The sequence below is a fragment of the Battus philenor genome, unplaced genomic scaffold, assembly GCF_028537555.1.
Source record: "Battus philenor isolate CCGP_79_NKW_IND1 unplaced genomic scaffold, ilBatPhil1.0.hap1 SCAF_2, whole genome shotgun sequence".
NCBI lineage: Eukaryota > Metazoa > Arthropoda > Insecta > Lepidoptera > Papilionidae > Battus > Battus philenor.
This window is the reverse complement of record NW_027181682.1, coordinates 7,737,958-7,765,285: the sequence shown is the minus strand read 5'-3', so window position 1 is coordinate 7,765,285 and position 27,328 is coordinate 7,737,958. Positions and strand designations below refer to the sequence as shown.

The 27,328-nt window shown below is 32.6% G+C and overlaps 1 protein-coding gene across 1 annotated transcript; it reads left to right on the top strand.

Moving 5' to 3' along the window:
• Positions 1 to 366: 366 nt before the first annotated feature.
• LOC137921907 (uncharacterized) lies at positions 367 to 27,253 on the top strand. Its single transcript, XM_068764696.1, has 38 exons — positions 367 to 532; positions 686 to 2,610; positions 3,020 to 3,145; positions 3,346 to 3,516; positions 3,905 to 4,084; positions 4,629 to 4,793; positions 5,187 to 5,330; positions 5,605 to 5,823; positions 7,469 to 7,612; positions 7,689 to 7,889; positions 8,983 to 9,126; positions 9,785 to 9,979; positions 11,039 to 11,182; positions 11,322 to 11,501; positions 11,793 to 11,936; positions 12,651 to 12,830; positions 13,327 to 13,470; positions 13,634 to 13,846; positions 13,950 to 14,093; positions 14,239 to 14,421; positions 15,093 to 15,236; positions 15,581 to 15,799; positions 16,128 to 16,293; positions 17,003 to 17,115; positions 17,196 to 17,342; positions 17,426 to 17,616; positions 17,810 to 17,852; positions 17,936 to 18,155; positions 18,572 to 18,644; positions 18,718 to 18,896; positions 19,528 to 19,729; positions 20,499 to 20,696; positions 20,836 to 20,935; positions 21,014 to 21,170; positions 22,206 to 22,394; positions 22,927 to 23,090; positions 23,743 to 23,892; positions 24,215 to 27,253. The coding sequence occupies exons 1-38, from the start codon at positions 367 to 369 to the stop codon at positions 24,371 to 24,373; spliced, it is 7,926 nt and encodes a 2,641-aa protein (XP_068620797.1). The 3' UTR covers positions 24,374 to 27,253.
• Positions 27,254 to 27,328: the final 75 nt, after the last annotated feature.

Here is a 27,328-nt window from a genome sequence, read left to right as displayed (position 1 = left end):
ATATGCAAAATTTTGAACACGGATCTAAAAGTTATCGTAGCCTTATTTTTAATACCACGTGCTACTTATGACTGTTATAACTACGGTTCGATCCCGGTGTCGTCAGAAACTTTTTTAATTTATTTGCACCTTTTTTTCGAATGTTACCTTGATCTTACATATTGTGTCACATATTTTAATTTTTAATGACCAAGTATATAGAATAATACATATTTTCCCTCTCTTTACGATTTTTTTTTTCCAGTAATATTGTTGGAATGTACTTATGTTTTTTTTTCATTGCTTCTTTTGATTTTTTTTCAATGTTTACAGTGGTATTTAATTAAACATTATGTTTGGTAAAAGCCTTTAGTAATATTTAACATAATGAATACACATAAATATAAAAATATAAAACAGCCTAAAAACTGTGAAATATTTTCATCACAGGAAAATAAACAAGAAGTAATTGTTTTGCCTCCAAATCTTTTACAAAAATTAGGAATTAATTTAGGAAATATTCAAAACATCTCTCAATGTGCCATAATTAAAGGTAATTATTTTTTTTACTATTTATTTAAATTTGATTACACTGTAAATTGTTTACATATAATTTCATTATGACCCACAGTTATTTATGTAATAATATTATATTTATGTTATTTGTTTGGCAATTCTTTCAAGACCATAATAAAAATGTTTGCAGATCCAGAAAATAAAACAGAAGAACCAAGTGGCTTTCAGGACTTGCAAAGATCCAAAGCCAGTTGTGAAGTTTTAAATGTTGACACAGAAGCCGAAACCTTGGTAACAAAAACTGAAAATTTTATGGAAAAGCCGACAATAGTAGGTGTGTCCACTGTACCCACATATATAGCACCAAGAAATCTCAGCAATGAACCAAAACTCGATGCTAATGCCATCAGAAACATCTCTAAGCCTTTTAGTTTAGAAGTGGATATTACAGAAAACATTCCATATGAAAATGATGGTATTCAAAATGAAAGTCAACATAATATAGATGTGGTTGATAAAGCAGAGGTTATCTCTTCTGTTGATAAAAATTTAGAGACAAATAAGAAATGTTCTGACTCTGCTACTAAGATATTAAAATTGTGCAATTCCAATATTTCTAGTAAATCTAATGAACAGATTGACATAATATCTGAAGAAATCATTGAAATAGAAACACTTCATAAATTAAATATTTTTCCCGCAGTCAAAACCAATTTGATTCCACTTACAATAAACACACCCATTTCTAAAATTCATAAAACTACTAAAAGTTATGTTAGTGAGAATTCAACACATATATTTGTGGGATGTGAGTATAAAGATAATAAAGACACCAAGGATGTTAATGAATGCAATGATAAAAATGAAATGTCTTTAGGCACTGGATATATACAGAATAATTTATTAACATCATCTTTGAATGCTGCTACAACCTTCCAAGAAGATAACCATCATGCTTATGAAAAAAATATAGAAAATAAGCTAAGTCAAAAAGAAAGAATATTCAGTCATAACAGTGATAAACAGACATGTAGTAATAGTGTAATGATTACACTAAATAAAGATGAAAGTATTAATAGAACAAAACATGCTTTCATATCTGGGTACAACTCGGGTACAGAGATTGATTTTCTGAAAACTGACAATGTGGTTTTGAATAAAGATTACTACAAAGAAAAAAATAATAATTGTTCTGATACCGAAAGAGTAATATGTGATAAGGAAAGAAAGGACATTATACATAATAAGCCAAAAGTTCTAGAAAAAAATTTGCAAGATATTCATGTCGCTGATAATAAGATTGAAGAAATTGCAGGCTATTTAAGTCAATACTTTCTACCATCTAAAGTAAATACATCTCCTAAACATTTATTTACAAAACCAAAATTGCTTATACATGGTGTTGAAAAACCAGGTGGAGTTGGTAAAAATGATTGTGGGTTAATATCTAAATCTTTAAAGACTTATCAAAACAAAAAAACAAATAAAATTAACTTCAAGCTTAATGAAAAAATATGTGATGAATTAAAAAATGAAATATTTGTAGACAATAATGACAATTATGATGTTGTAAATGATCCATATAACCATAATGTTGCTGAACAATTTTGTGTGTGTAAAGATTTTGGGAAGTTGAAGTTTTATGATAGTGACAGTGATTACCAGCACATTCATTTTTGGAATCAAAACTCTTCACAAAGTACTTCTACTACAGTGTTTGAAATTTATAACAGTGATTACTGTGACCTGCTGAGTAGAGATTTTTCGGAAAAGTTAAATGTCGAAACTCAAGAAAAACTACATATTAATAATATTCAAGAATTTAAAACAACAGAAAAAATTTGCTGCATGCAATATACAATTACAGAAAATGATATGTTTTATGGAAATTATGTAAATAATTCATTAGATAAGTTTGAAAATCTAGCAATAAATAGAGATTCCAATACACAAAGTCTAGTTCAAAGTAGTTCTTTAAGTACAAAGAAAATGAATGTGGATGTGAATTCCATAAATAATGGAGGTATCCAAATTGAACAGGGTGAATCTTCTGCTTCTATTTTAAAATTTGATGTTGAAGATGGTACAATAGATAATAAAATGCTATGTGAACAAGTAAGTAAAATTATCTTTTACTTACATTCAACAAGGACTGTCCCTAAACAGATTTTTTCATGATTAAACATCAATAACTTATCTTTTAAAAAATCTTATCAAAAAAGTGCAATTAAGGATGTTTTTTTAGATTGACATCTCTAAATCAGAATATTTTGAACTACATTTGTAATCAATTATTTATCGACATTTAGCTTGTTATTATATTTATAGTGCTTTATTATTAGTGTACTTCTTGTTAATTATATTTTCTATACAATAATGTGACACTATAAATAAAGCATTGTAATGGGCAAATAAGCGTCGCGTTGCCACTAAAAATGATGTCCTCTCATTAATAGACCACCACTATATATTATACCAATAGATTTTCGTTATTTCGGATTCTAAGGATGTTTTTATGTTATAGATTGAAATCGAAAAAAACTCTGCAGACATCAAATTTATCAAAAACATAACAGTCTCATTGAATGAAAATCTCTCAGAAAAAAACTCGCTCCGAAATATTGGAGATTTAAATAATACACTAGTTAAGGTATTGTAATTTTGTCTTTTAATTTAATCAGTTAAGATTTAAGCTCTCTTTTCTTTAAAGATATTTACATTGTATGTGGTGAATATGCACATACTAAATATACACTGAAAATTACAACTAATATCTATACTACTTTCTCTGTGGATTTAGTCTTCTTCTTTAGTAACAGCAAATAGGTTATCTAATATATCATTTTTAAGCGTAAGAGATCTTTAGAAGGAGGCACTTGTGAATCAAACTCCAATGAAAATTGTAAAAGAAATAAAACTACCATTAATTGTGAAATTTGCAATGAAGAACTAACAGAAGCTGAGTGGGAACATCATATATTTGATAAACATTGCTTTATAGTTTTTCAACAGAATAATGTAGTAAGTAAACACAGTCAATTATATTTTTAATTTTATTTCATTGTAAATAATAAGTTGAAGTAGTGGCTGGAGGACAGATGCTTCATTGTTATTTAGAAGTCAAATTAATTTCGGAATGATACTAAAGAAACCATTGAGGCTTTTTAAAAACCTGAGAGGTACCATCACTCACTAAAAATAGTAGCACCTTAGAAATTGAGTCATGGCTGATGTATGAAGACTTTTGTGTCGGTTAATTTAATTATCAACACGGCTTTCACAATTTGAGTGTTAATTTTCATAATAATTTTATTAATGTGTGTTTATACAACAAATGCTTGTTTTTCTGTTATGTAGATATGTTATGCTTTTGTCTATTAATTTATTATAACATTGTTACTTATTTCAGGTTAAAGAGAGTGGTGATATGAACATACAAATAGTAGAATCAAGAAGAGAGCATAAACAAATTGTAAAGTGTGGAATATGTGATGAAGAAGTACTTATTTCTCTTTGGACAGACCACATAACTACTAAACATAATAATCAAGCCTCAAAATCCACTGAGAAATCCTTGGTAGTTTACAAAGTAAACAATTGATATAGGCATCATCACCATTGTCATTTGAGCTGTAGTAGGATGTTCAATGCTCGACTTTTGCCTCACTAAAAAAATATGTTTCTATTTTACTTTTATGTACAAGAGCCTTATGATGAATCAGCTTCGCGCAATGTACTCATATATTAATATCGCAAAATTGCACATTATATTATTCAACTATTGACATTGTGCAATACAGAACATTTTTTTGCACTTATTATTTAAATTTTAATTATAATTTAAATCTAAAGAAACTAAGAATTATGAAGGCGATCTCAATAGGGCTTTGAGGGTTTTTCTATTTCGAGAATTATTTGTTATAAGTTTTACTATTTTCTCACTGTTAAGGCAAAGCTTTCCGTTGAACTTTCCATTGTTTTTTTAACTTGCTTATACATTGGTCGCCAGATAAGTTTTTGTGCCGAATGATTTTTCAATTGTATTGGCCCTGTATGTATAGTTAAAATAAACACGCTTTTTCTAACTTGTATAATGTTTATTGCCTGCTGTTGATTATAATAAAAATTTGCAGGAGAGTGAAAATAATAAAATGAATTATACATTGGATCAAAGTCAAATCAATTATGACGAGGTTGAATGTGCCATATGTAGTTTGAAAATAAATGAGTCTGATTGGGTGGACCATATAAGGAAAGAACATAATTATTTGGCTTGGAAATGTGGTGATCAGGTTCTGGTAAGTGTTATTATCATTTAATGGATACATTGTTTGTGGGTTAGGCTGTTAGATTTTTATTTGGAAATGCTTTAATTGGCATGCATGAAAATGAAATAGTTATATGTAGAAAGACAAGCTTTCTGTGTCCTATATTCTTAACGTTTCTTATGTTACTACTTCATGAGTAGTTTCACACGTTTAGACTATTAAATACATTAATTTTTAAAATATCACAGGTTGTACTGGTTATAATTGACTTGTTCTATTACTAGTTAAATCGATTGTCTTTGAAAAACAGTTCTCAAAAATTATTCTGTTATAATAATTTAGTTAAGTTACTTTAGTTTTTTAATCGGAATAATTATTTCGATTTCAGGTTAAACTGTATATAAACCATAATTTTTTTTTCAGGATCTAAACGATAAACAGCAAATCCGACATCATTTGCAAAACGTTGTAAAAAAAACGGGCCAACTCATTTGTGCTCGATGTGGCTTGATTCGTAAATATGCTAAATCTTATATGCAGCACATCAACATATGCGACGGCAATGCGGTAAAAACACTTGATATTTTTATTTATTATTTTCCGAGTCCCGGGATGTAGAATTTCTCGCGAAGTGGAGATAATTTTTAGTAATTTATCGTCGTCATCATTTTAGTTCACTGCCTGGACAAAGGCCTCTCCATTAGGTATTTTTGTTAAAGGTGAAAAAAGTTCGTACAATATAGTGTCAGAAGTTAATATGATATTCTCTGGTCATGCTCGACTCTAAAAACTTTACGTTTTGGGAGTGATTTTCATTTTTCTTCTTATATTACTTGTTCAGGATTCTTACGACAATTCTGAAAGTGGTTTAGTTAACGACACATCGGCACCTGAAGTTACCATGGAAACATCAAATACTAGTGTAGATGAATATACATTAACATATAACGGTGTTGTAAAGTGTGGAGCCTGTCATGAAAATATTGATGGAGAACTATGGTTAGACCACATACAGAGAGAACATAATTACTTAGCCAAAATATATGGAAGTACGCCTTTAGTAAGTATACATCTCATACACGAACAATTATATAATAAAAAGAAGTTTCAAAATAATCGTTGCAAGTTCTCTTTAGTTGCATATTATACTTAGTCTAGTCACAAATTCTGTTATTGGCGGTTTACATACATTTAAAAAAACATTAATTTGAATTTCGAACTTTAGCTTCTACGATAAAAAATAGACTTCTTTCCCGCCACTATTGTATATTTATTATATAGAAATTTTGTTGTTTTGAAAATGGGGTGGGGCACTAAAGAGAATAGGATTACAGTAATTGCACTGTACAAAGTAGGTAAGGAGCCAGCCGAGATTTTTGATACACTTAAAAAGCTAGGGATTAGCCGAATGTTTGAGTATCGAACCATCCAAAGGTTGACTGAAATCACCGACCGCGGTCTATTCGAATAAACCAGGTCGTTAATGCAGTCAAGGCCTGAATTCGTGGAAATCTCATAATGAAGCAGAAAATCCTTACCAGAGAATTGAGAATCCCACCGAGGACACTTTCTCGGATTATCAAACAAAACTTAGGTCTTAAAGCTTACCGGAGATACACAGGATATACCTTAGATCAGGCACTTAAACAAAAGAAAGTCGAAAGATCAAAACAGCTGTTACTTCGATACGCGGACGAAAGATACTGAAAAATTCTTTTAGTGATGATTTTTTTACAATCGAGGAGCACTACAACAAACAAAATGATCGAGTATATACAAAGCTCTAAAGAAGCTTCCGAGGTAGTGGCCAAAGTTCAGCGAGGCTATCATCCAGCATACGTCATGGTTTGGCCGCGTGTTTCCTGTTAGAAGGTTACAAAACTTCATTTTTGCGAAAAAAGAGTGAAAACTTCAGCCAGTATATCAAGATACTGCGTGAGAAGCGGTAGTTAAAATCAACAACACCTAATTCAAAAACGAAGTGTGGACATTACAACAGGATTCAGCCCCTGGTCATAAGGCGCGCACTACCCAAATTTGGCTTAAGCAAAAGTTCCACAGTTAATAAAGGCTGATGATTGGCCTTCGGCTAATCCAGACTTTAACACTTTGGGCTATAAATTGTGGTCTATGCTAGAGTACATGGCCTGCTCTAAGCGTCACCCAAATATTGAGTCGCTTAAGAAATCTTTGGAGGCAGCAGTGACCAAGTTTCCAATAGAAACCGTTCGTTAATCCATCGACGAATGGCCCGACCGCTTAAAAACGTGGGTGGACACTTTGAATAACTAGTTTAGTACGTGAATATATCTTTTTCACTCGATATAATCACATATAAAACTTTAAATGAAATAATTTTTTGTAAGTAATTACCACACATGTTCTTTATAACAGAACTTGTGGCTAGACTAGGTATAGTATATGTATATATGTATTATATCCGCGGATCAAGGAAAAAATATTATTAATTAGACAACGAGTAATTATCATGTATGTACATAGTACATGGTTATATAAATTTTTCTTATTACTTTTATATAACATTTACACACCCACCTACTTCTTATATCTGCACTACTCCAAGTATTAAGTTTGTTATTACAATTATGTAAAAAGAGCATATAATTAAATAGATATAAAAGCAAATTATCTCTTCATGAAATTACTGACCGATTTGTACAATATATAATATTAAAACGTTTTAGGATGTAAATGACGAAGAATCTGTCCATAAACATTTGCACCATATCCGAAAGATAACTGGATATCTTGTATGTTCTAAGTGCGGTCTAAAGAGAAAATTCATTAAAACCTTTTTACAACACATCAAAGGTTGTGATGGTACTACTGTAAGTTATCGATTATGTGTTTATTTATTTTTTATTGTGAAATTATCTTTAAACCAATTACATGTTCAATTTTTAGGTTTCTACTAATAATTCATTTTCCAATGATTGCTCACTTGTAGACGATAGTGATTCGTCTAATTTAGAAGAACCTGTATTGTATCCGACATGTTCGGTTAAGTGTGGAGTTTGTGCAATGGAAGTAGAGGGAGAACAGTGGCTCGATCATATACATAAGAATCATAACTATCTGGCGTGGATAGAAGGCAAACAACCTCTTGTTAGTATAAAATATTTTGTATTTTAAATAATGTTTTTTTTTTATAAATTAGGTTCAGTAAACTAGTTGATTACACATACTATAAACATTAAATAAAGTCTATGAAAAACAGGTGTTCGACTTTATGGAAGTGAACACTACACGCATAAAGAGTAAAATCAAAACTGAGTTACACTATGTTAACAATCAAACATTATTTGTAAAAGTAAACATACCTAGCTCAATCATTTGAGATGTTTTATATCTATTTTTATTACCATGTTATTTAATATTTACACACGCGCCATATTGGCGAATAGTGGCCATAACTAGTTAGCCGTGCAAGCAAGCCTCCCTGTTATTTAGAAAGCTAGCATTCATTTATATCTGTTATTTATATATTAATTTAAAATGATGATACGTAAATCTAGTATGTTGTTGGCAGTTGTCCTAGTTATAAACTGTGTTACAGCTGCCAGGAAAATAATTAACTGAACAATTCAGATGTATTTGATGCGAACAAGAAAAAAAAAAATAATAAGTTAAAATTTGTATAAACACTAACGCAGCTAATATTTATTCATTAGTTAATGTGTTCTTGTGTCTAATTATATGTAGATTTGGTCGGAATTAACCCAGTGACATCTGATTACATTTATTATGGTATCACCATACACTGTTTAAAAAGAGCACTGTTATATAGACAAAGATGACGTCTTATACAACAGATGCTTTCAGCTTGCGGATTTCGGATCCATGGGCCGTGAGTTGTAAAAGTCGCAAAGTGACTTCGTATAGAAATAAATAGGAAGGACCATCTATAACATAACGTGTATGGTTTTATATTTGTGCATTATACTATGCAGCTTAATAATAGTGGTCAGTACTAAATCTCAGACTAAGCTATTGTACTGGCTTTTTTATTTTGACATAATCGTAGCAATTATTGTTGTTTCACCTACAAGATATGCAAAAGGGTCTGTCGTAGACGTAAGGAAAGTTGAAAAGTTTTATTACAGAGGTTCCATATTATTTCCTATTTCTTATTAATTTCAAGAAACTTTCAACAAAATTATTTTAGATTTTATAAGGCCTCTTATTTTGTAATTTACAGAATATAAATAACGAAGAGGAAGTCTGGCAATATCTAAATAATATAACAAAACAGATTGGAGGGCTCGTATGTCTTAAATGTGGACTGAATCGAAAATATGTTAAAGCATATTTACAACATATAAAAGGTTGTGATGGTATTGCAGTAAGTACATTGGTTAATACAAATTTCTGATTTATATTCTCTCAGATAAAATAGCACAGCACAAAGTTGTCGGCTCAACTGTACTGTATTTTAATGGAGTTAATAATAGACGATTCACAACTTGTTTTATTGGTTGGCTAAAGATGCGTTTACACGTATCTATCGTTTTTTGCGAACGCCGCTTTTTGGTTTACACTAAATATGTGATTTAGCTGTTATTGCATAAATTCTTGTTTAATCTGTGATTTGGTCTATGATACGAAAACCGCTGGATTGGAAAACCCTGTAATAGAGTGATTATTGTAACAGCATTTTTGATGCACCTAGTCGCACGTAGTAAACGCATGTTAAGATTTATCTACAATTGTTGACTTCCTCAAATCACATTGGTCTTATGTTTAATAGTGTGGTAAGATGGCTATAATATTTTAACTGGCAAATAAATTATAAACAGCAAGCATAAATTTGTTATAATATTATCGGATACAATTGAAAATAGTCATTCATGGTTGTTGAAATTTGATTAGTGACTAAATTACACAATAGCCATTCAGTTTTAAAGTATTAATGACGTCGTTGAATATAATAAGTAAGTAGGAAATAAAAAACTACTATTTACCACTATAAAGTATTAAGTAGATCAAAAATATATTTACAGGAAGATTCCTTCAATGGTCAATCAAATAATTCAGACAACAGTTTAAATGCTACAAGTATAGAAGAGTCCGTTTTGAAATGCACTGGCCCCGTTAAATGTGGAGTTTGCGGTGAACAGTTGAATGAAGATCAATGGATCGAACACATACAGAAGAAACATAACTATGTAGCCTGGATAGAGGGCAAGACACCTCTAGTGAGCATCTATAATTTAATAACGTTGTTGCGTTCTTCAGTAGTATAATATTATTGGACATAAACATTTTCAGATTTATTTATTATTTGTTGGTCTGTTGAATATTACTTAAAAATTCATACTTATAGTTTTTTAGATCAATTTTTATGTATGTATTTAATGAAGTAAATTAATAATTACTAATAAGACATCCAAAGCGTGGTCACTTACAATGGACTTTATTAGAAGGCACTAACTCACCAAGAGAGCAAGGGACAGGGCTTTGCTTCAGGTATCGCTGCGAGATTGAATCAGAAATGACAAGATCCGCAGAATGACCAAGGTTACTTAGCTCTAAGTATTGCTCATCTGAAGTGGTCGGGGCACATCGTTCATGCAATCGACGGCCCTTGGGGTCAAAATACTCTCGAGTGGCAACACCGAGCCAATAAGTTAGGCCCCCCAATATGTAGACCAACGACACGGTTAGGGTCGCGGCAAGTCGGAAAAGTTGGATGCGGGTCGCGCAAGGCTGAACATAGGAGTGATCTTTGTGAGAAGCCAATGCCTTGCAGTGGACGTCTATGGCTGAAAAGAAGAATAAGACGTATAATGTAAAGACTGCCTTAATTCCTCTTTGTTTACGTACATTATCGTAAATCTTAAGAAATTCCACTAACACAGTTTATAAAGAAAATTCTGCAAATAGTTGCGGTACTACGATGTAGTTAAAATAGAACATTCACAAAAATTATAGGTTTCCAACCTTTATGAACTGCCGTCCCTTTAGAAAATAGGTTATTAAACCCATTTTATAAGCTTGTCTGTCACTTGTTAATAATATTTTTTTATTAATATAGGTATTATATTTTTATGATTATAGGTATCTCCTTGCCTTTGGACTCCCTCCCGTCTTTATCAAAAGCAGCGTTCTCTTAAACGAGATTTCGCCCCCGTTGAAGACTTTAGATACTTGTACTTGTTTCAACACTTTTGTATTGTAGTACCTAGATGTAATGTATTTTTAGAAAAAAATAATATAACGCAGCAGAGTTTATATAAAAATGTTTGTATTTACAGAATTTAAATAACGATGACGAAGTAATGCAGTATTTAAAAATCTTATCAAAACTCATGGGAGGATTGGTATGTGCGAAATGCGGCCTTGTTCGTAAATTTGTTAAAGCTTATTTACACCACGTTAATAACTGCGAAGGAATTGTGGTAAGCATCATAAAATATAATACATTAAAACACTCGATTCGACGAATATATTTTTATGGATCTTGTGTTTTATTTGCTATAAATGATTTACAAAATCAATGCATAACTGACATCTGAAGCGATAAAATGGCTTTTACAGGATTCAAGTAATGGTCCAGTTACTAATGAAAATAGCATGACAGAAACAGAAGATGAGTTCACGCATACTGGCCGTGTGAGATGTGGTGTTTGCAAGCAAGAAGTAGACGGAGAGCAGTGGATTGAGCATATACATAAACAGCACGAATATTTGGCGCGAATTGAAGGCAAGCCCTCATTAGTAAGTATACACTCATTTAATGTAATTTTGTTACTACATTGTTAAAAATGCATAAAAACAATTATCATATAATTATTTGTAGAAAAATAGGTACGTAATATCTTTTGTATGTTTTTAAATTAATTCTGACTGTTAATAGATATCTACAAATATGAGATATTTTTGGGTAATTCGTTATAAAATATCGTTTGCATAAAATGAACCAATACGATAAACTCTTTAATTACTGCCTTGTTAAAAATTTATAGTATTTTTTTCTTGCTATTATTGTTACACATAAGATGATTTCAGGATATAAACGACGAAGCAGAAGTACGAAAACATCTCATGAGATTAAAAAAATTCGTAGAAGAATTTATTTGTATTAAATGCGGACAGTCTCGAAAATTTGTGAAGGTCTATATGAAACATGTAAAAAGCTGTGACGGCGGTGAGGTAAGATCACTTTTTTCGCTTCAGTCAATAAATTTCAGGATTTTTTTTATTTGTATTATATCTTGATGTAGGACTTTTAGTAATAAATTGTAAGAGCTTATTTTCAATGATCGTTAAAGCTCGTAGTTGAGCGCCGAAGATTTATGTTCACACATGCTATAATGATCACATGCGATAATCGTTATTGGTTGACAGGGCCTGCTTGCAGATTGTATTTCATTATAGTCCGTCGCAGTCTCTGCCACGTTTTTTTTTAAAGCAACCCTTGAATTTCATTGTTACTCACTGAGATAAGGACCAATAAAATTTTATAAAGTATTGAGTGTCTCGTTGTTTAATTTATTTAATTTAAATGCTGTTTATTTCTGATTGTTTTTCGTTCTGGTTTCTCCTATCGTTTTCTCATTGCTCTTGATTCCTTGGTTCCATCTATATCCATATATATCTTTCTGCCTCTATATATATATATCTTTAGCATCGTGGAGTGTAGTGAGTTTGGTGTGAAGTGTCGAGCTACAATATCTCGGTCGCTAGCGCTCGATTCTTCTAGTCAAAATATTTTATTCGAGGTTATGGTGGCATTTTATGTCAATCTGACTGAAATACTAAGTGGTTAAAGATTAGTTGGTGTAGAATGCAGTTCACGGAATTTGTTTACCACTGTGTTAAATTAAACTTAACATTTTAATTGTGTAAACGTTGTTCCATATGCAGATCCATGGTAACAAATCCACTACGTCGGACAGTAGGATAAACGATGAAGAAAGTGAGTTTATCTATTCAGGCATTGTTAGGTGCGGAGTTTGTAAAGAGGAAGTGGACGGCGAACAGTGGATTGATCATATACAAAAAGAACATGATTATTTGGCGAGAATAGAAGGCAAGACGCCTTTGGTGAGTACCAATAATTACATAACTGCTTAGTAAATTATTTTCATTAAGAAGATGATGAAATTTGGACCAATACTAATTTGTTTATTTGAAATGAGGCGAATGGTGCTCAAAGGGCGTGTAGTTTTTCAAAGCGATATATTCTTTAATGGACTTACCTAGGTATTAATTTACTTCTTAATCATATTCTTTTCTAAAGGTGCTTCATTTGAAAATGCGTTGATGAAATCGATGAATGTGCTATTTTTATTCCTTTTTGTCTTCTGCTTACCTTAAGGCATGTAGTTGTAGGAAGTTCCAGCAAATGTTTTAACTTGATGTGACCAGCGATTAGTAATTCACGTTTATAATAGTATCTAGTTGCCTGCGAGCGATGTAACCAAAATTTCTTAAGATTCGTTGATGGTATATTGTGACCAGCTTCATCTCTTCTGTTGGTGAGGTTGGACTTGTTATGTCTTGATAGTTGTGATATAATGATATTTCTATATTTTTTCAGAACGAGGACGATGAAAATGAAGTCCGAAAGCATTTGAACGGCTTAAAAAATTATGTAGATGTATTAATTTGCAATAAATGCGGACAGGCTCGTAAATTTGTTAAGTCATACATGAGGCATGTGATCAATTGTGACGGCTTGGAGGTGAGTGAAACAACATTTTTTGTGGTTTGTGGTTTCAATTGTAGTAAATGGTGAGACGAATTTGTCTAAGATGTAAGGATAATTTGATATATAAGATTATAATTGAACTTTTTTACATTTGTAAGTTATTAAATAAAAATATTATCGTACAAACTTTATGCAGGCACAAGACTCTGAGTCACAAATGGAATCTATACCAAATGAATCGAACTGTTCCGACTTTAGTAACAGTTGCCTTCTAGAGGAAAGCAATGTTATTCAAACAGGAACTGTACAATGTGGAGTTTGTGAAAAACAAATGGATGGGGCAGATTGGTTACAACATATCCAAAATGAACATGATTACTTGGCCCGAGTGCATGGATACGCCCCTCTTGTGAGTTCATCATTTTTACATTTAAAAAAGTACAATTTTAATAGAATAATAATGGAATATAGTTTATTTTTATTGCAAATTGATATGATGAATTATGTCATAGGATATCAATGACGAAGAACAAGTTAAACAACACTTATACAGTATAACAAAGCAGATTGATGGTTTGGTCTGTTCTAAATGTGGAGTTAACCGTAAATACGTTAAAGCATTTTTGCAGCACATCAAAAATTGCAACGAAAAACCTGTAAGTTCTTTTCTTTCTTTGTATTTTTCTGTAAGAATTGCCAAAGTGAAATGTAGCGATAAGCATGTTACATTTAATATGTTCCAACATTTTATTGAAAAGTTGGTATCTTGTCATATATATCTTGTGACATCTGTCTCGGCAGCACTTCGCTACAGAAACGACTCGGGATTCAGGTACCGGTGAACTATCAAAAGAAATACAATTGCACTTTGAAGGCACTGTAATATGTGGTGTTTGTAAAAGTAAGGTTGACGGCAATCAATGGCTGCAGCATATACATCAAGAACATAATTACTTAGCTCATGTTGAAGGAAACCCGCCGTTAGTAAGTACATATACCTAAATAAAATCTTTTTACATTACTTGTATAAAAAAATGTATGACGTAAATCAACGTCAATTCCAGTTTGCTGCTTCATATAAACTATGCCACTGTGCTGCCTTAAGGTAAAATTCATTTATTCAACATTGGAACATTTGGAGCCTTATTGATCGTCTACGTTTTTAAATCTATTTTACTTTTGATTCTGTTTCGTAAGGTGTTATTGTTAATGAGAAGAAGCAGGAAGAAACTCCACAATAACAAGTTTTTTAAAAAGTTTAACAATACCGATTCATATAATATATATACACTTTCTGGCAGATATAGTTTGAATGAAAACAAAATAATCAAGTGACTTCATTGCGGAGGTTTCCTGTCATTTAAATATTTTTTATTTAAATAATAAGCCTTTTTTGTCAATTTATGTTTTATATATTTAATAAATGGTAGTTTAACTTCCAACCATAGAAAATTGTTTTTGTTTTCACGGTCGGTTATAGTTGGATGTGATTATAATTTTGAGTACACTGTTTAAATAAAAGCGCTATTTTCTCTCGAAAGTACGTCAGCATGAATTATATAATAATAATAATAACGTATTAAATATATTTATAATAATATATTAAAATGTAATAATGTATTATAATGATAATAATGTATTAAAATGATTTTTAGAATTTAAAAAATAATAAACAAATACGCAAATACTTATATGCTGTAAGCAAATACACCGGAGGTCTATGTTGTGCTAAGTGTGGATTAATACGTATGTATGTTAAATCGTACTTACGTCACGTGAATAACAGCGAGTGTAGTGGAGTGAGTACGTTTTTGTATTATTGCTGTATCAATTACCTAAAGTAAATCTGGGCGAGCGGGCGGTGCACTTCATTGCATGACTACTGCTGCATAGCGGAAGTATTTCTTTTCTTAGTTAGGATGGACTTTCGCCAGGTAGCGCCTGATTCTATTAAATATTTTTGCAGCTAAGTTGTAATCTTTGCCGTGTGCGTTTGTCATTCATATTCTCCGACCTATACAGAAGGTGATAATTGCTGATTAATCCATTTTTTCCTATATATACCTCATTTCACTTGTGATTATTTGTGTCATAATAAAGTATAAGTGCTTGTAAGGATCTATGTTTGTTTCTGTATTTGTAGGCACGGAGTACTGATACAGATTTATTGGACAAAAGCAACGATTCTGTTTTGAAAAACGCTAGCGTTACAATAGACGACAGCGTTGACAAAGACGAGTTTGTCTACCCGGGCGTCGTGAAATGTGGGGTCTGCGATGCTGAAGTGGAAGGCGACGGATGGATTGATCACATACAGAAAGAACATAATTATTTAGCACGGATAAAGGGCGAACCGCCTCTAGTAAGTCTAATAACGCCAAATATTTTGAAATATTTCTAGTGGTTTAAGTTTTTTCTTGTACTCAATTTTAGTTTTGCAAATTTAATAGATACTGTATTATTATAAAATAAATGATTATTATTGAATGAAATATATGATATAATATAAATAATAAACCAAAAACAGAAGAGTTTTTTTGGTTTCTTTGATTTTAGATATTGTAATTTTTTAGTGTTCAGATTTCATCCAAATCTGAATTAGGTTCTAGTATGAATAATATTAAATAGTTTTTTTTTCTCTTAAAATTGCTCCATGCGTCTATGAGTTTATTCAATTTGATATTTTACAGGACATGGATAATTTTGAAGAAATACAAACGCATTTGTACGCTTTATCAAAAATCCAAAACGGTTTAATTTGCAAGACTTGCGGAATTAAACGTAAATATGTGAAGTCATATTTGGATCATATTGAAACGTGTAAAGATTCTATGGATATGGGTGCGTTTGATGAAGGTAAATGTGGGATCCTCTTATGTAAATCTTCTGTATTGTATTGTTTATGAACATGTTAATGCTGTTAGCCCTAAAGCTTTTACGACTTCATCGGTACTGAGTTCACGGAGCGAAAGGGTACGTGAACTAGATTTAAAACTAGAAACTAAAAGCTGGTGGGGCGCCTGCCAGTTGCACGAGGACGCTCCCATGTTGTTAAATAAATTTTCTTTAGTTGAATACTGGTATACCGCTGCCGAAACCGCTGTACCGCGGCTTAGGAAAGTGAGGTGAGGTGGTGGTGAGGCTGAAAAAAACAGAGCATAAGCTAGAGAATTACTTCCCCGCCATCTTGCCGTGAGCATACCTAAGGCGCGGTATATCGGTGGCGCTATTGTAGCTGTGACCGACTCAACTGTAGCGGGTCATGTGGGTATTTAGGTCATCACCAGGTTATTATTTAGATTCTCAAAAAATTTCAAATCCTTCTAAATCTCCTGGCTATTCATTGGTTTTTTACCATACCAATAAAATATTTCTTTTCAATAAATGTGTTGAAATGCAAGTTAATTTTAAAATAAAATAACTTTAGTTCCTTTTATTAGCTTTTGGGGTGTAATCGCCTTTTTCCTTTCCGTTTTGATATCAATTTGTCTCCAAACGGCAGTTAATAAAAAAAAAAAAATATAAGATGGATTTCGTGGTATTATAATATTCTTTTAATTTTAAGACAACCCAATGGAATGTGCAGTATGTTTTGAAAAAGTTTCTCCTAGAGATTGGAAAAAACATGCAATGAATATTCATTACAACATTGCATGGGCAACTGGTATGGAGCCAATAGTAAGTTTGTTTTTTTTTTTTGAAAATCTAAAATGTTTTGTTTTTACCTTTGTCGTAATTTATGGACATTTTTGTTATAGGATTTGAGAAATCCTTATATGGTCGAAAAATACCTCAAAGATTATAAACAAGTCAACAAAACTATGGTTTGTAAAATTTGCAAAACATCCAGGGCTTCGTGCGTCGGTTTCTATGCCCATATAATAACTTGCGGTAAAACAGAAGAGGTAACTAAGTAATTCATATAAAATATGACACAAACATTATATATGTTTTGGTGGTTTTATTTCAATGGTATTTATTTTTACAGGAAATTGAATATTATAAATCATATTGTGATATTTGCAATTGCAAATATTTATGCATATATAAAAATCAACATTTAGGGATGCACAGAGAACAAGAATTAGCTAAAGAGAGAAAAATAAAAGCGTTGGAAGAGAAACTGTCTAAATCTGTAGACGAAGAGACCACACAAGGCAGAAGGAGAGCTGCTGAAAGGTAAACTATGTTTCATATGTATATGTAACGCTGTTCACGCTGTGTCAACATGTGGTAGGTAACGAAATAGTCTTTCAATTAAATAAATAATTATTAAGAGTAAGAATATGGCATCGTTTTTACAAAATTTCCCTTACAATATAACATATATTGAGTATTACAAATAATAAAAATACTTTAAAATATTTTTCAGAGCTAAGTCGGTAATCGAAAATTACAAAATGAGTATGAACAAAGTAAGTTATTTGTTTTATTAATATAATATTGTGAGCACAGAGTGATTAGGCGAATGTATATAACACAATTTATTTTATTGCAGTGTAAGTACAAGTGTTCTTCTTGCGGTTTCGGCACCGACGTGGGCACTGAGCTGGACGAACACAACTGCGAGAGTTATAACGACCGCCTGAGTGACTCCGACGCGTCTGTGCAGTTCGACGCGCAGTCCGAGGAAGAGACTGACAGCGATGTCGATTCAAATATATCTTTTGATGAGGCGGAAGAAAACGTCGATAAGAAGAAACGCTACATGGATCTAAGTAAGTTTTACACATTTCCTATATATGAAAGAATACGTGGCGTCTTTAAGGCTTCCAAATCATGTTTATTTACTAAAAAATTCTGCAGAAAATGTATTTATTGTGTTATCGCATTCGCCGAACAGAGTTAAGTCCGACCGGAACCGTTGTACGGCGTGTTAGGAAAGCTCGCAATCCTTACGCGCGATACGGCGTTTCCGGTTGGAGTCTAGTACTATAAAATACACAATTTCATTCGAAAATACACGGGATCGGTTGTTTACAATCAAATAAGGATGCGTTTACACGGTGGCCAAAAGTTTGTTATTTAGCAAATGTAGTTTAGCACCGATTGAAAAAAAATATTTTAGTCAACTATGTTGTTAACCTTAGCGTTTGTTTTTATTCAAATAAATAAGTTCTTGTTGTACTTTTAGCAGCAAAAGTTCCGCGATTGTTATTCAAAGTGAAAAGTGCCAGCAGTTACGTTTCACAAGGAGCTATAGATTTGTAAGTTCTTTTATATAATAATTTTTATTTTCATTTTTATTTGTAGCGTTTATTGATTTATATGTATTTTCAGTGTTAACATGCATTACACGGTGGATGTGTTATTTCCGAATTGGAGGACAAGTGAATACCAGGAAGTGGATTCAGAAGATTTACCTAAATATTTACCACTTCTAGAGGAGTCGTGTAAAGTTAAAGTTGCTAATAAAGAATGGACTACATACCAACGGTTTGAAGCTAAAAAAGATAAAGGTATAAAACTACTTAGCTTAATTTATTTATCATTAGAGATGCAGTTCAGACAAATTAATAATTTATTTATTCAATATGAATCAATTACGATTAGTATAGGTTTTAGCTTAGATATAGATACAGATGGCTAGTGATGTGACTGGATCATATAAATAACCTTTAAGTCAATGTTTATATTTATAAAAGTCATAAATCGAAACAAATCTTTCACATGTTTAGTATCTTCTGCAATTATCATTACTAGGCTCTCTACCTCGGCCTGAAACGAGTACAAAAAAGTATTTTGGACATATTACCTGGAGGACGATTGATAACGTTAAGAAACTGATAATTTATGCTCGTCTCGACGAGCATTCATATAATGAATGCTCTTCACGTTAAAGATGGTTATTTTACCCAAAAATTTTGTTTAATCAAGACACTAAATTCACACTTAATAATTTTTGTTAAAATTCACGAGATTGTCGTTTTTTATTGACTGTGAATCTAAATAAAAACAATACCTCAAACATAACCTATCAATACAAGGCGATTGATGGTGACAGTGTTGCATTTGAAGTTACTTCTAGGCAAATTCAAAAATTCCTGGAGTTATCAAACAGTGATAAAGGACAAAAGGATTTCTGAACAGTTTACAGTTTGTTCGTGGGCGGGTGTATACGATGCGTGGCGTGGGTGCCGGTGCGCGCGGACGTGAAGGGCGAGTCGAGGGCCGACGGCAACTACCTTTCGGTGGCAAGTCACGCTGAGGCCGACGCGCCGCGGCTGCTATCCACGCAGCTTGCCGCCCATCGCTCGCTGATACAAATCTGGCATTTTGCTGATTTTTCAAGGTATCATTGCTCCATAAAATTGGTAATTCTTTTGTAGGTAACTGTGTACGGTATTACAACCCACTCCCATGTCGTCGTCCTTTCAGCACAAAGACGCTCGCTGCAAGACGTAGGCCTCCCCCAAAGATACCTATGGGGAGATATTCCATAATAGCTACGCGCGCCAGGCGGGTTGGCGATCACAGTGTCATGTAAGGGTACGCAGAGGACTCTGCTGCCCCTTGTCTGGAATCTCGCTTGTGAGCAAAGGCAATCCAACGTAATTAATGCACAAAATGTTAATTACATATAGGACTGTATCCCGGGAATCGAACTCGCGACCTACGTTCGCAGGTTTCAGTCGTCTACTGCTACGGTACACTTCCGTGTAATATCTTTAGATTATCTTGTAGTCAATTTAGAAGAGGTTTTTAACGGACAAAGTCGTTGGGAACAAATTGCAAAAGTTGCCACAAAAACTCGTCTAAGTTTGTTGTAGGTTCTTGCGAGCACTAGGCGCGTTAGAAACCATCGTAACTTTTAGTTGACATCCGTCAATATATCCGTCTTATAGTTCAATCTGATTAGGTTTCTAGTTTCAACTAAATTGGGCTCTTTTGACATCCTTCTCATGACGTAAACAAGGAAGTAGTCGTGATGATGTGAATGTTTATATGTGGGTATTAATATGAATAAATATATAAATGAATAAAATTTGGTCATAAGTCAAATCAATTAGGACTATTACGTGCATGTTTAATTTTTAGTCATTTAAATGTGTTGCTTTCAGTTTACCAAAATTTGTGCTCGGAATTGCACATGACTATGGCACTGTATGGGCGATGGATTGGTGTCCATCGGGAGTGCGAGATTACCCACCCGTTGAAAAAGCTACGAGCCAAGCAAGATTAGGCCTATTAGCTATTTCCTGTTCAAATGGTTCGGCATACGTATTTGTAATCCCGTACCCGACTTCAGAAAGCGAAGAGTAAGTGTTTTCAGGTTTTGAATGCTATTAAGAATTTCCACATTTTAGTCAGAACCTGTGTGATACCTTAAATTTTTATAAATTTTAAAAAAATTTGTACTTATTTTTATTTTACTAAAATAATTAAAAACATTTCCAGGAAACCGCAGATTATTAAAATAAAACCAGCAGCCGAACTTAGGTTGTGCAGCGGAGCAGAAAGAAAAAAATACCAGGCAACTGCTATTTGTTGGTCCCAGGTAATAGTTTAATCCCATAGTCGTTTTTGTTTTCTTGGTTTTGCACATTCTCGGTTATTTTGAAACTCTTATTTGCAGCAAAAAGGCCATGCAGTGGTTTTGGTCGGTTATGCTGATGGTACAACGGCTTTTTATAATTTGGATAATGATTCTCCTCTATTGAAAACAGAAGAGGATGGTGTAACGATATTATATCCATTTCAAGATGACCGACCGCATAACACTTGTGTATCAGGTGAGAAAAAATATTGTGTACTTGTACGGATGGCAGTGGGGTAGCTATGACCTGTGTTGGTCCGTTTTAAACTAATAAAAGCCCCATTTATGGAAGAATTTCTTTATCCATTTATGATCATCACCGTGTCAGCCCATAAACGCCCCCCGCAAGGAGGCCCATCGTCCCCGAAAGATCGCCACGATGGCCGGTCTTGCGATGGTCGCGTCCAGCGACTAACTGCGAATTTATGTCGTCAGTCCAACTAGTATGTGTCCAACTATAATGCCTTTATTATTAAATTTTAATTGAAGGATCTTAATTCCGATTTGTATGAGCCCAGTAATGTTTTGCCTGTTGATCATGTTTTCCGTAATGTGCTTAGCATACTGAAATGGTGTTCTGTGCGACTTTCTTGTTTCCTCCGTCAACCAGGGCTTTAATGTATGATACACGATATCCAAAAATGACTGGTTTTACAAATAATAAGCAAAGTAATGATAATATAGTAAGAAAAAACGTTTTCAAAATTAGGATAATTTTATTTATTTTAAATGCAAAAAAATAGGTTATAATTTAACATTTTTAAATTAATTACAGTTTGCCGTATTGTCTATTCTACAGGCTTTGTAATGACAAGTTATTGACCTGTCGCATCTCAACAGAAAAAATAAATTAATATAACATATTTCATATTGATGATGACTTGGATGATTGTGGTTATAAGTTTTAAAGCTTTTTAACTAACGTGTTATACATTCACAGACTTTGAAGCTTTTACACATACAACCAAATACCAGACCTGTTATCTTTTATCTTCTTTCTTTTTGCTATAGTTACCTAAATTAACATGTTTTAGTTTGTTCAAGTATGTCCATTATGTCCAGTATTTATTTATTATTAGGCGCATTGAGTACTGATAGTCCTGATAAGTTCGTTTTACTTGTTCTTCTCAAGTTGGAGGCATTTAGTCTCCACTTGACGTCAATAAATTATGTAATACATTGTATTTTGAATAAAGAATTTTTAATTTAAATATGCATGGTCAATGTTCAGACGTGGCGATGTTTCCGTCGGGCGAGGTGGGCGGCGGCGCTTGGGGCGCTTGGAGCGGTGCGTCGTGCACGGGTGTGCACGCGGCGTTGCGAGCGCCTGCACCGCGTCTGCATGCACCGCTAGCTACCGCGCGTGCTTCCTTCACGCCACATTGGCCCTCCGTCATCGTCACTGCCGACGAAGCTATAGGTTAGTAATATTAGTTTTTTTTATAATTAATATTTTGTGTGAATACCGCCCAAGCGGCATTTGCAGATTCCGCGAGCTCGAGCAAGTCGCAGAGGATACTAGATATCACACACACGTTTTTCAATGTCGAGCTCGAGGTATCCTGGGGGTGATCCCGCTACATTCTACTAATTAATCTTTTGCCCACACATTAACTTGTTCATTTGTACGTGTACCTGAAGTTAGGGCTAACAGTCAAATTATGTAAGTTGGACTTAAAGAGTTCCATCGTCCAATTCATCTTGGTTGGTAGTGGGGTAGACAGGTTACATAGAGCGCAGAACATTAGTTCCTTAGGTTCTGGAGCGGAAACTACGAATCGGCAAACGTTGTGTACAACATCCACCTACAAGGCGGACAGATGACCTTGTTAAGGATCGTTGTAAGATGCAGCCAGCTTCCAACCAGTCCGGCGACGCAGCGGCGGCTTGGTTGTTATTTTATTACTTAACTCGATTATTATTTCTAATTTCGATATTTGTTGTTTTATTAGCAAATCACACGACGAACGAGTTGGAGTGGCATGGCGGGGGGCGGCGGCTGGGCGGGCAGCGCGCGGTGGCCACGTGCGCGCGCTGCGGCCTGGGCGCCGCGTACGTCCCGCCCGCGTTACGCGTCACGCGCATGCACCCTGCCTACAAAGATCAGCGCCGCGATGTCAGTACATTTATATTTTAATTCATTATCATCTTCATATCAGTCTTCCTCAAAGATCGCCACGATGACCGGACTTGTGCTGCTCGCATCTAGCGACTTCCTTCGACCTTGTCGTCCATTCACCTAGCAGTAGACCTACCTACGACTTGTGGTCCTTTTTAGTTATACCTTATGGATAATTTAATAGTTTTACTACTTTTGTAACAACTAATACTTTTGCGAATGTTCATCAATATATGTCATCTTGTTACTTATTCCTTCTTTGTATGCTGGCGCTCTTGGTTCCTATCATTCTTGGTAATTTCATATGGATTGCACTCTAGGCGAGGTATTCACATGCACACGCCACGATAAGATTCAGAATTTTCAGTCATTCATTATAACTCGGAAAAATTTTTTGCCTTACAAGAAGGTGAATGAGCGCTGACTCACTAAAATATGATTTTTCCCCCCTTTTGCTTTATGACCTTGTTTTTATCATGATTGCACATTTGTATAGCGATATATTGATATCACGTAACATTATCTAAATATAGAATCATATAGTCCACCTACTGCGTGAAATTAACTACAATACTCGATGCGCCATGTTGACCAAAGAATTATTTTAAAATTTAAAAAGCATTTGTACTTCAACAATATTTAATTTTAGGTCGTAGGCTTCATACACATGACACCGTTAGCTAAGAAAAGAAGCAAACACTCTAATGACGAGTTATCTATGAAGGTGGAACCGCTGACTTATGCAGATGCTGTTAAGGATTATGGTCTCGAGTTTAAACTCAAAAACCATATGGATAAGGTATGTGATAGGTTCTAAACATTAGGATTTGGGTCTATATTGTTCAAAACAGAATTATTTTTTAATATGGAAGTTTTCGTTGATTGACTGTAAAAAATTGTAATTGCATACTGCCTAAAAAGAATTACATTAATGAAAATCATAAATGCTTTGACTGTCAAGGTCTATTAATTATAAATTCACATTTATTTTAAGTCACTGTCCGATAATTTTGTGTTGTTTAAGAGTACATAGAAAGAATCTTTTAGAGTATAGGAATTTCTCTATTTTGCGGGTAAATATTTGCAAATTCATCTTTTATCACTTGTTTTTCTTTATTCAGGGAGATAATCAGTTAATGCTAAGCGAGTCAAAGCAGCACTTCCCCGAGCGGTTTCCTCTGGCGGATGTGCCTTCCATGTCATTCTGCACGTCACCCCTAAGCCACGGAAAGCTAGCCGTTGCAACCCACGCTGGCCTTATATTCATTGTAAATATATGATATATTATGTACATTGTAAGTAACAATACATTTATTACGCCTGGATATCGATATAGAACTATATCTCTACAAATTTATATTCGACATAGTACAGGGATTCTTATTCGAGTCTATGAATTCCTTATACACATAAATGTTAATAAAACGCAGATAGCGTGTTATCGTTTTGTAAGTAATTGAGGATATTTCAGTGACATAGAACATCAGAACATAAGTCATATATGAAACAAACGATACAATACATTCAATCGATAATCAATGTTGTGCTTTTGTTAAGATTAACAAAGAAAATTATAGCCTTTTATTGGACTTTATATTGTTATTGGAGCAAAACAACTGTGTTTTGATTAAATTATTTATGAGCAAGACCGCACATTGAAACTTATTGTTCATTAGTAAGCAGTTTATATAGCTTCTTTAATACAAAATTGCATTTATATTGTTTGCTTAACAAATTGTAGCATTTAATTATAATTATTGGATTCGTTTGATTTTTATTACCTGTATTTATTTATGAGCAAGGATGGCGATAATCAGATAAAAATATGTTTCAACTCATTTTTATTCTAACAAATTATGGACGTTTTGAACGAGTCACTAATAGATAAATTTTTGACGAAAACGAACGAAACAAAAACGTGTTTTGTAAGACAACTACATTTATATGCGGTACATGGACATGCATTTGTAGGTGTTTGTTTCATTCCCTCATTCGCTTTGTCGGTATTTGTTTTTGAGACAACGATGTTTTCTGTATCCTAAATTTCCAATATTGAAGTTTTAGACAAATATGCATGTGAATATTCCATCTTTGTTATCGTTATATTTTGTATTGAAGTGCTTTCGTCGTTTATTTTGTATACATTTTTATTTGTACCAAGGGATGTTGTTTTGACTGTCTATTACATTCGAAGCTCAGATTAAATTACGCTATAACTTAAATAATAAAACTTTAAACGTGAATATTTTAATTGTCTAGAATATGCAACAAATTTGAAGCGAATTTGCTATTCCAAAATTATATAAAAAACTGTCGTAACCTTTATATAAAAACTTATTTCATATGACGAACCGAAGAAATAACTAGGTTCGAAACTTTTTCTATGTTATAGTTCTAAGAAGCCTATCATTATTTAATTAAAAAATAAATAAAAAAGTATAAAGTAATCACTCATAATGGCAATATTAGAGTAATTGTTTTAATTTAAACAAAAATGCTATTCGAGGTCTAGGTTTAAATAAAAAAGTAATTCAGTAAAATTAATATCTTATACACCCCTTGAGTTAATGTACAAGAATTTTGAAATGCGATAAAAAGTTATTCCTATATTTATAATTGTCATTTAAAACATCTGTAATATTTATTCATGTGGGAAAATTTTAAATACTGCTGTGCAACGAAACCTGTGTCATAAAATTACATGTATATAAATGTTGCACAAATGTTACCATGTTTAAACTATCGAGCATAATCAAATTTGCAACATTTATTGTAAATGTTAATGTATATATTGATGTCATTAGATATTTATTTTTGTACAAAGGCATAGGACCTTAGTTGTTGATAACATCAATAATCGCGACGTGATCGTTGAAAACGTAAAGTAATCTTCTGAATAGCATAACTTAAACATAAACAGTCGTTCTTTCGGAAACTTATTGTAATGTATTTAGTACATGTGATGAATTACTAATGTATACCCAATTCGTTTTTTACACTATTTTAAATATTTCTTGTTCTAGCACGAATCACCAAATAATATTTTTTAATTTTTAATTTTTTTAATTTTGACAGTGCTTACAGGAATTTCTCTATACAGAAACGAAATGTAACCAGGGAAAGGTCTGTCCGACGAATACTGATGTAAGCATTTTTGGTCCAATAGTTGAAAATTGCTTTTTATTTCAATTTGTATTTTAATATTTTGTAATTCTATAATAAATTTTTCACCAAAGTGTATTATCACTAAGTATAATGTAATTGGTACTATAAACGAATTGTTTTCGTTTTATAAATACTCGAGTAATATGGATTTTTATTATCTCCTGCAGATTTTGGACAAAATAATAAAATATCATCTTTTACGATTTTTTCAAGTTATGGAGTAGGTCCCCAAATTTAAAACATCATATGTATATTAATTAATGATTTTTTGTACACTTTTCTATGGAACACATTTACCGCGTAAAAAAAGAGCTGGGTTATTAATAATTGCTCAATAAAGTTAGAACAGCAAATTTTGTTAGTGTGTGCTTGTTACTATATTTCATATTAAAAACTACTCTTATCTGCTTAATAATGTCAAATTTCAAAATGTATTAGCGCCACAATTTGACATTGGACAGTGTAATTTACTTAATCATTTTCTTTTTATATTTAAACCGTGACGTCATTAATATATGTGTTTTTATTTATTTATTACTTGTAAAAAATTATTATAGTCTATCATGTAGTTTTAATGCTATAACATTTTCGTTGGACTTACGAAAGCACATATTAAAGCGATTTACTTGCTTCTTAAGGATATAATATCATCAGGAATGAAATTAATGTTATCTAGCTTCCATTATTAGAAATAAATCATAAGTAAGAAATAGTAATAACGAGAACTTTACCACCAAAACACCAGTAGGGTTTTTAATGTAATATAATGTAATAGTATATAATTTAATGTAATAATAATAAATGTATTAATTTGTTTATGACGTTAATCCGAGTTACAGTAAGTATCCATGGAAGTTAATCACACATTAAGGTAATTGGTAATTGTAAAACTAACTTATTTTTAGGTATAACCATTAAGAAACAAATATATCGGATATCAGTGATATTAATATTATTTTAACATTGTATTTATGTATATCTTGTTTATAATAAGCTTGTTGGCAAATAAAGTGTTTATTATAAAAATACATCTTGTTTTATTCCTATTATCTTAGAGTTATGAAGAGTGT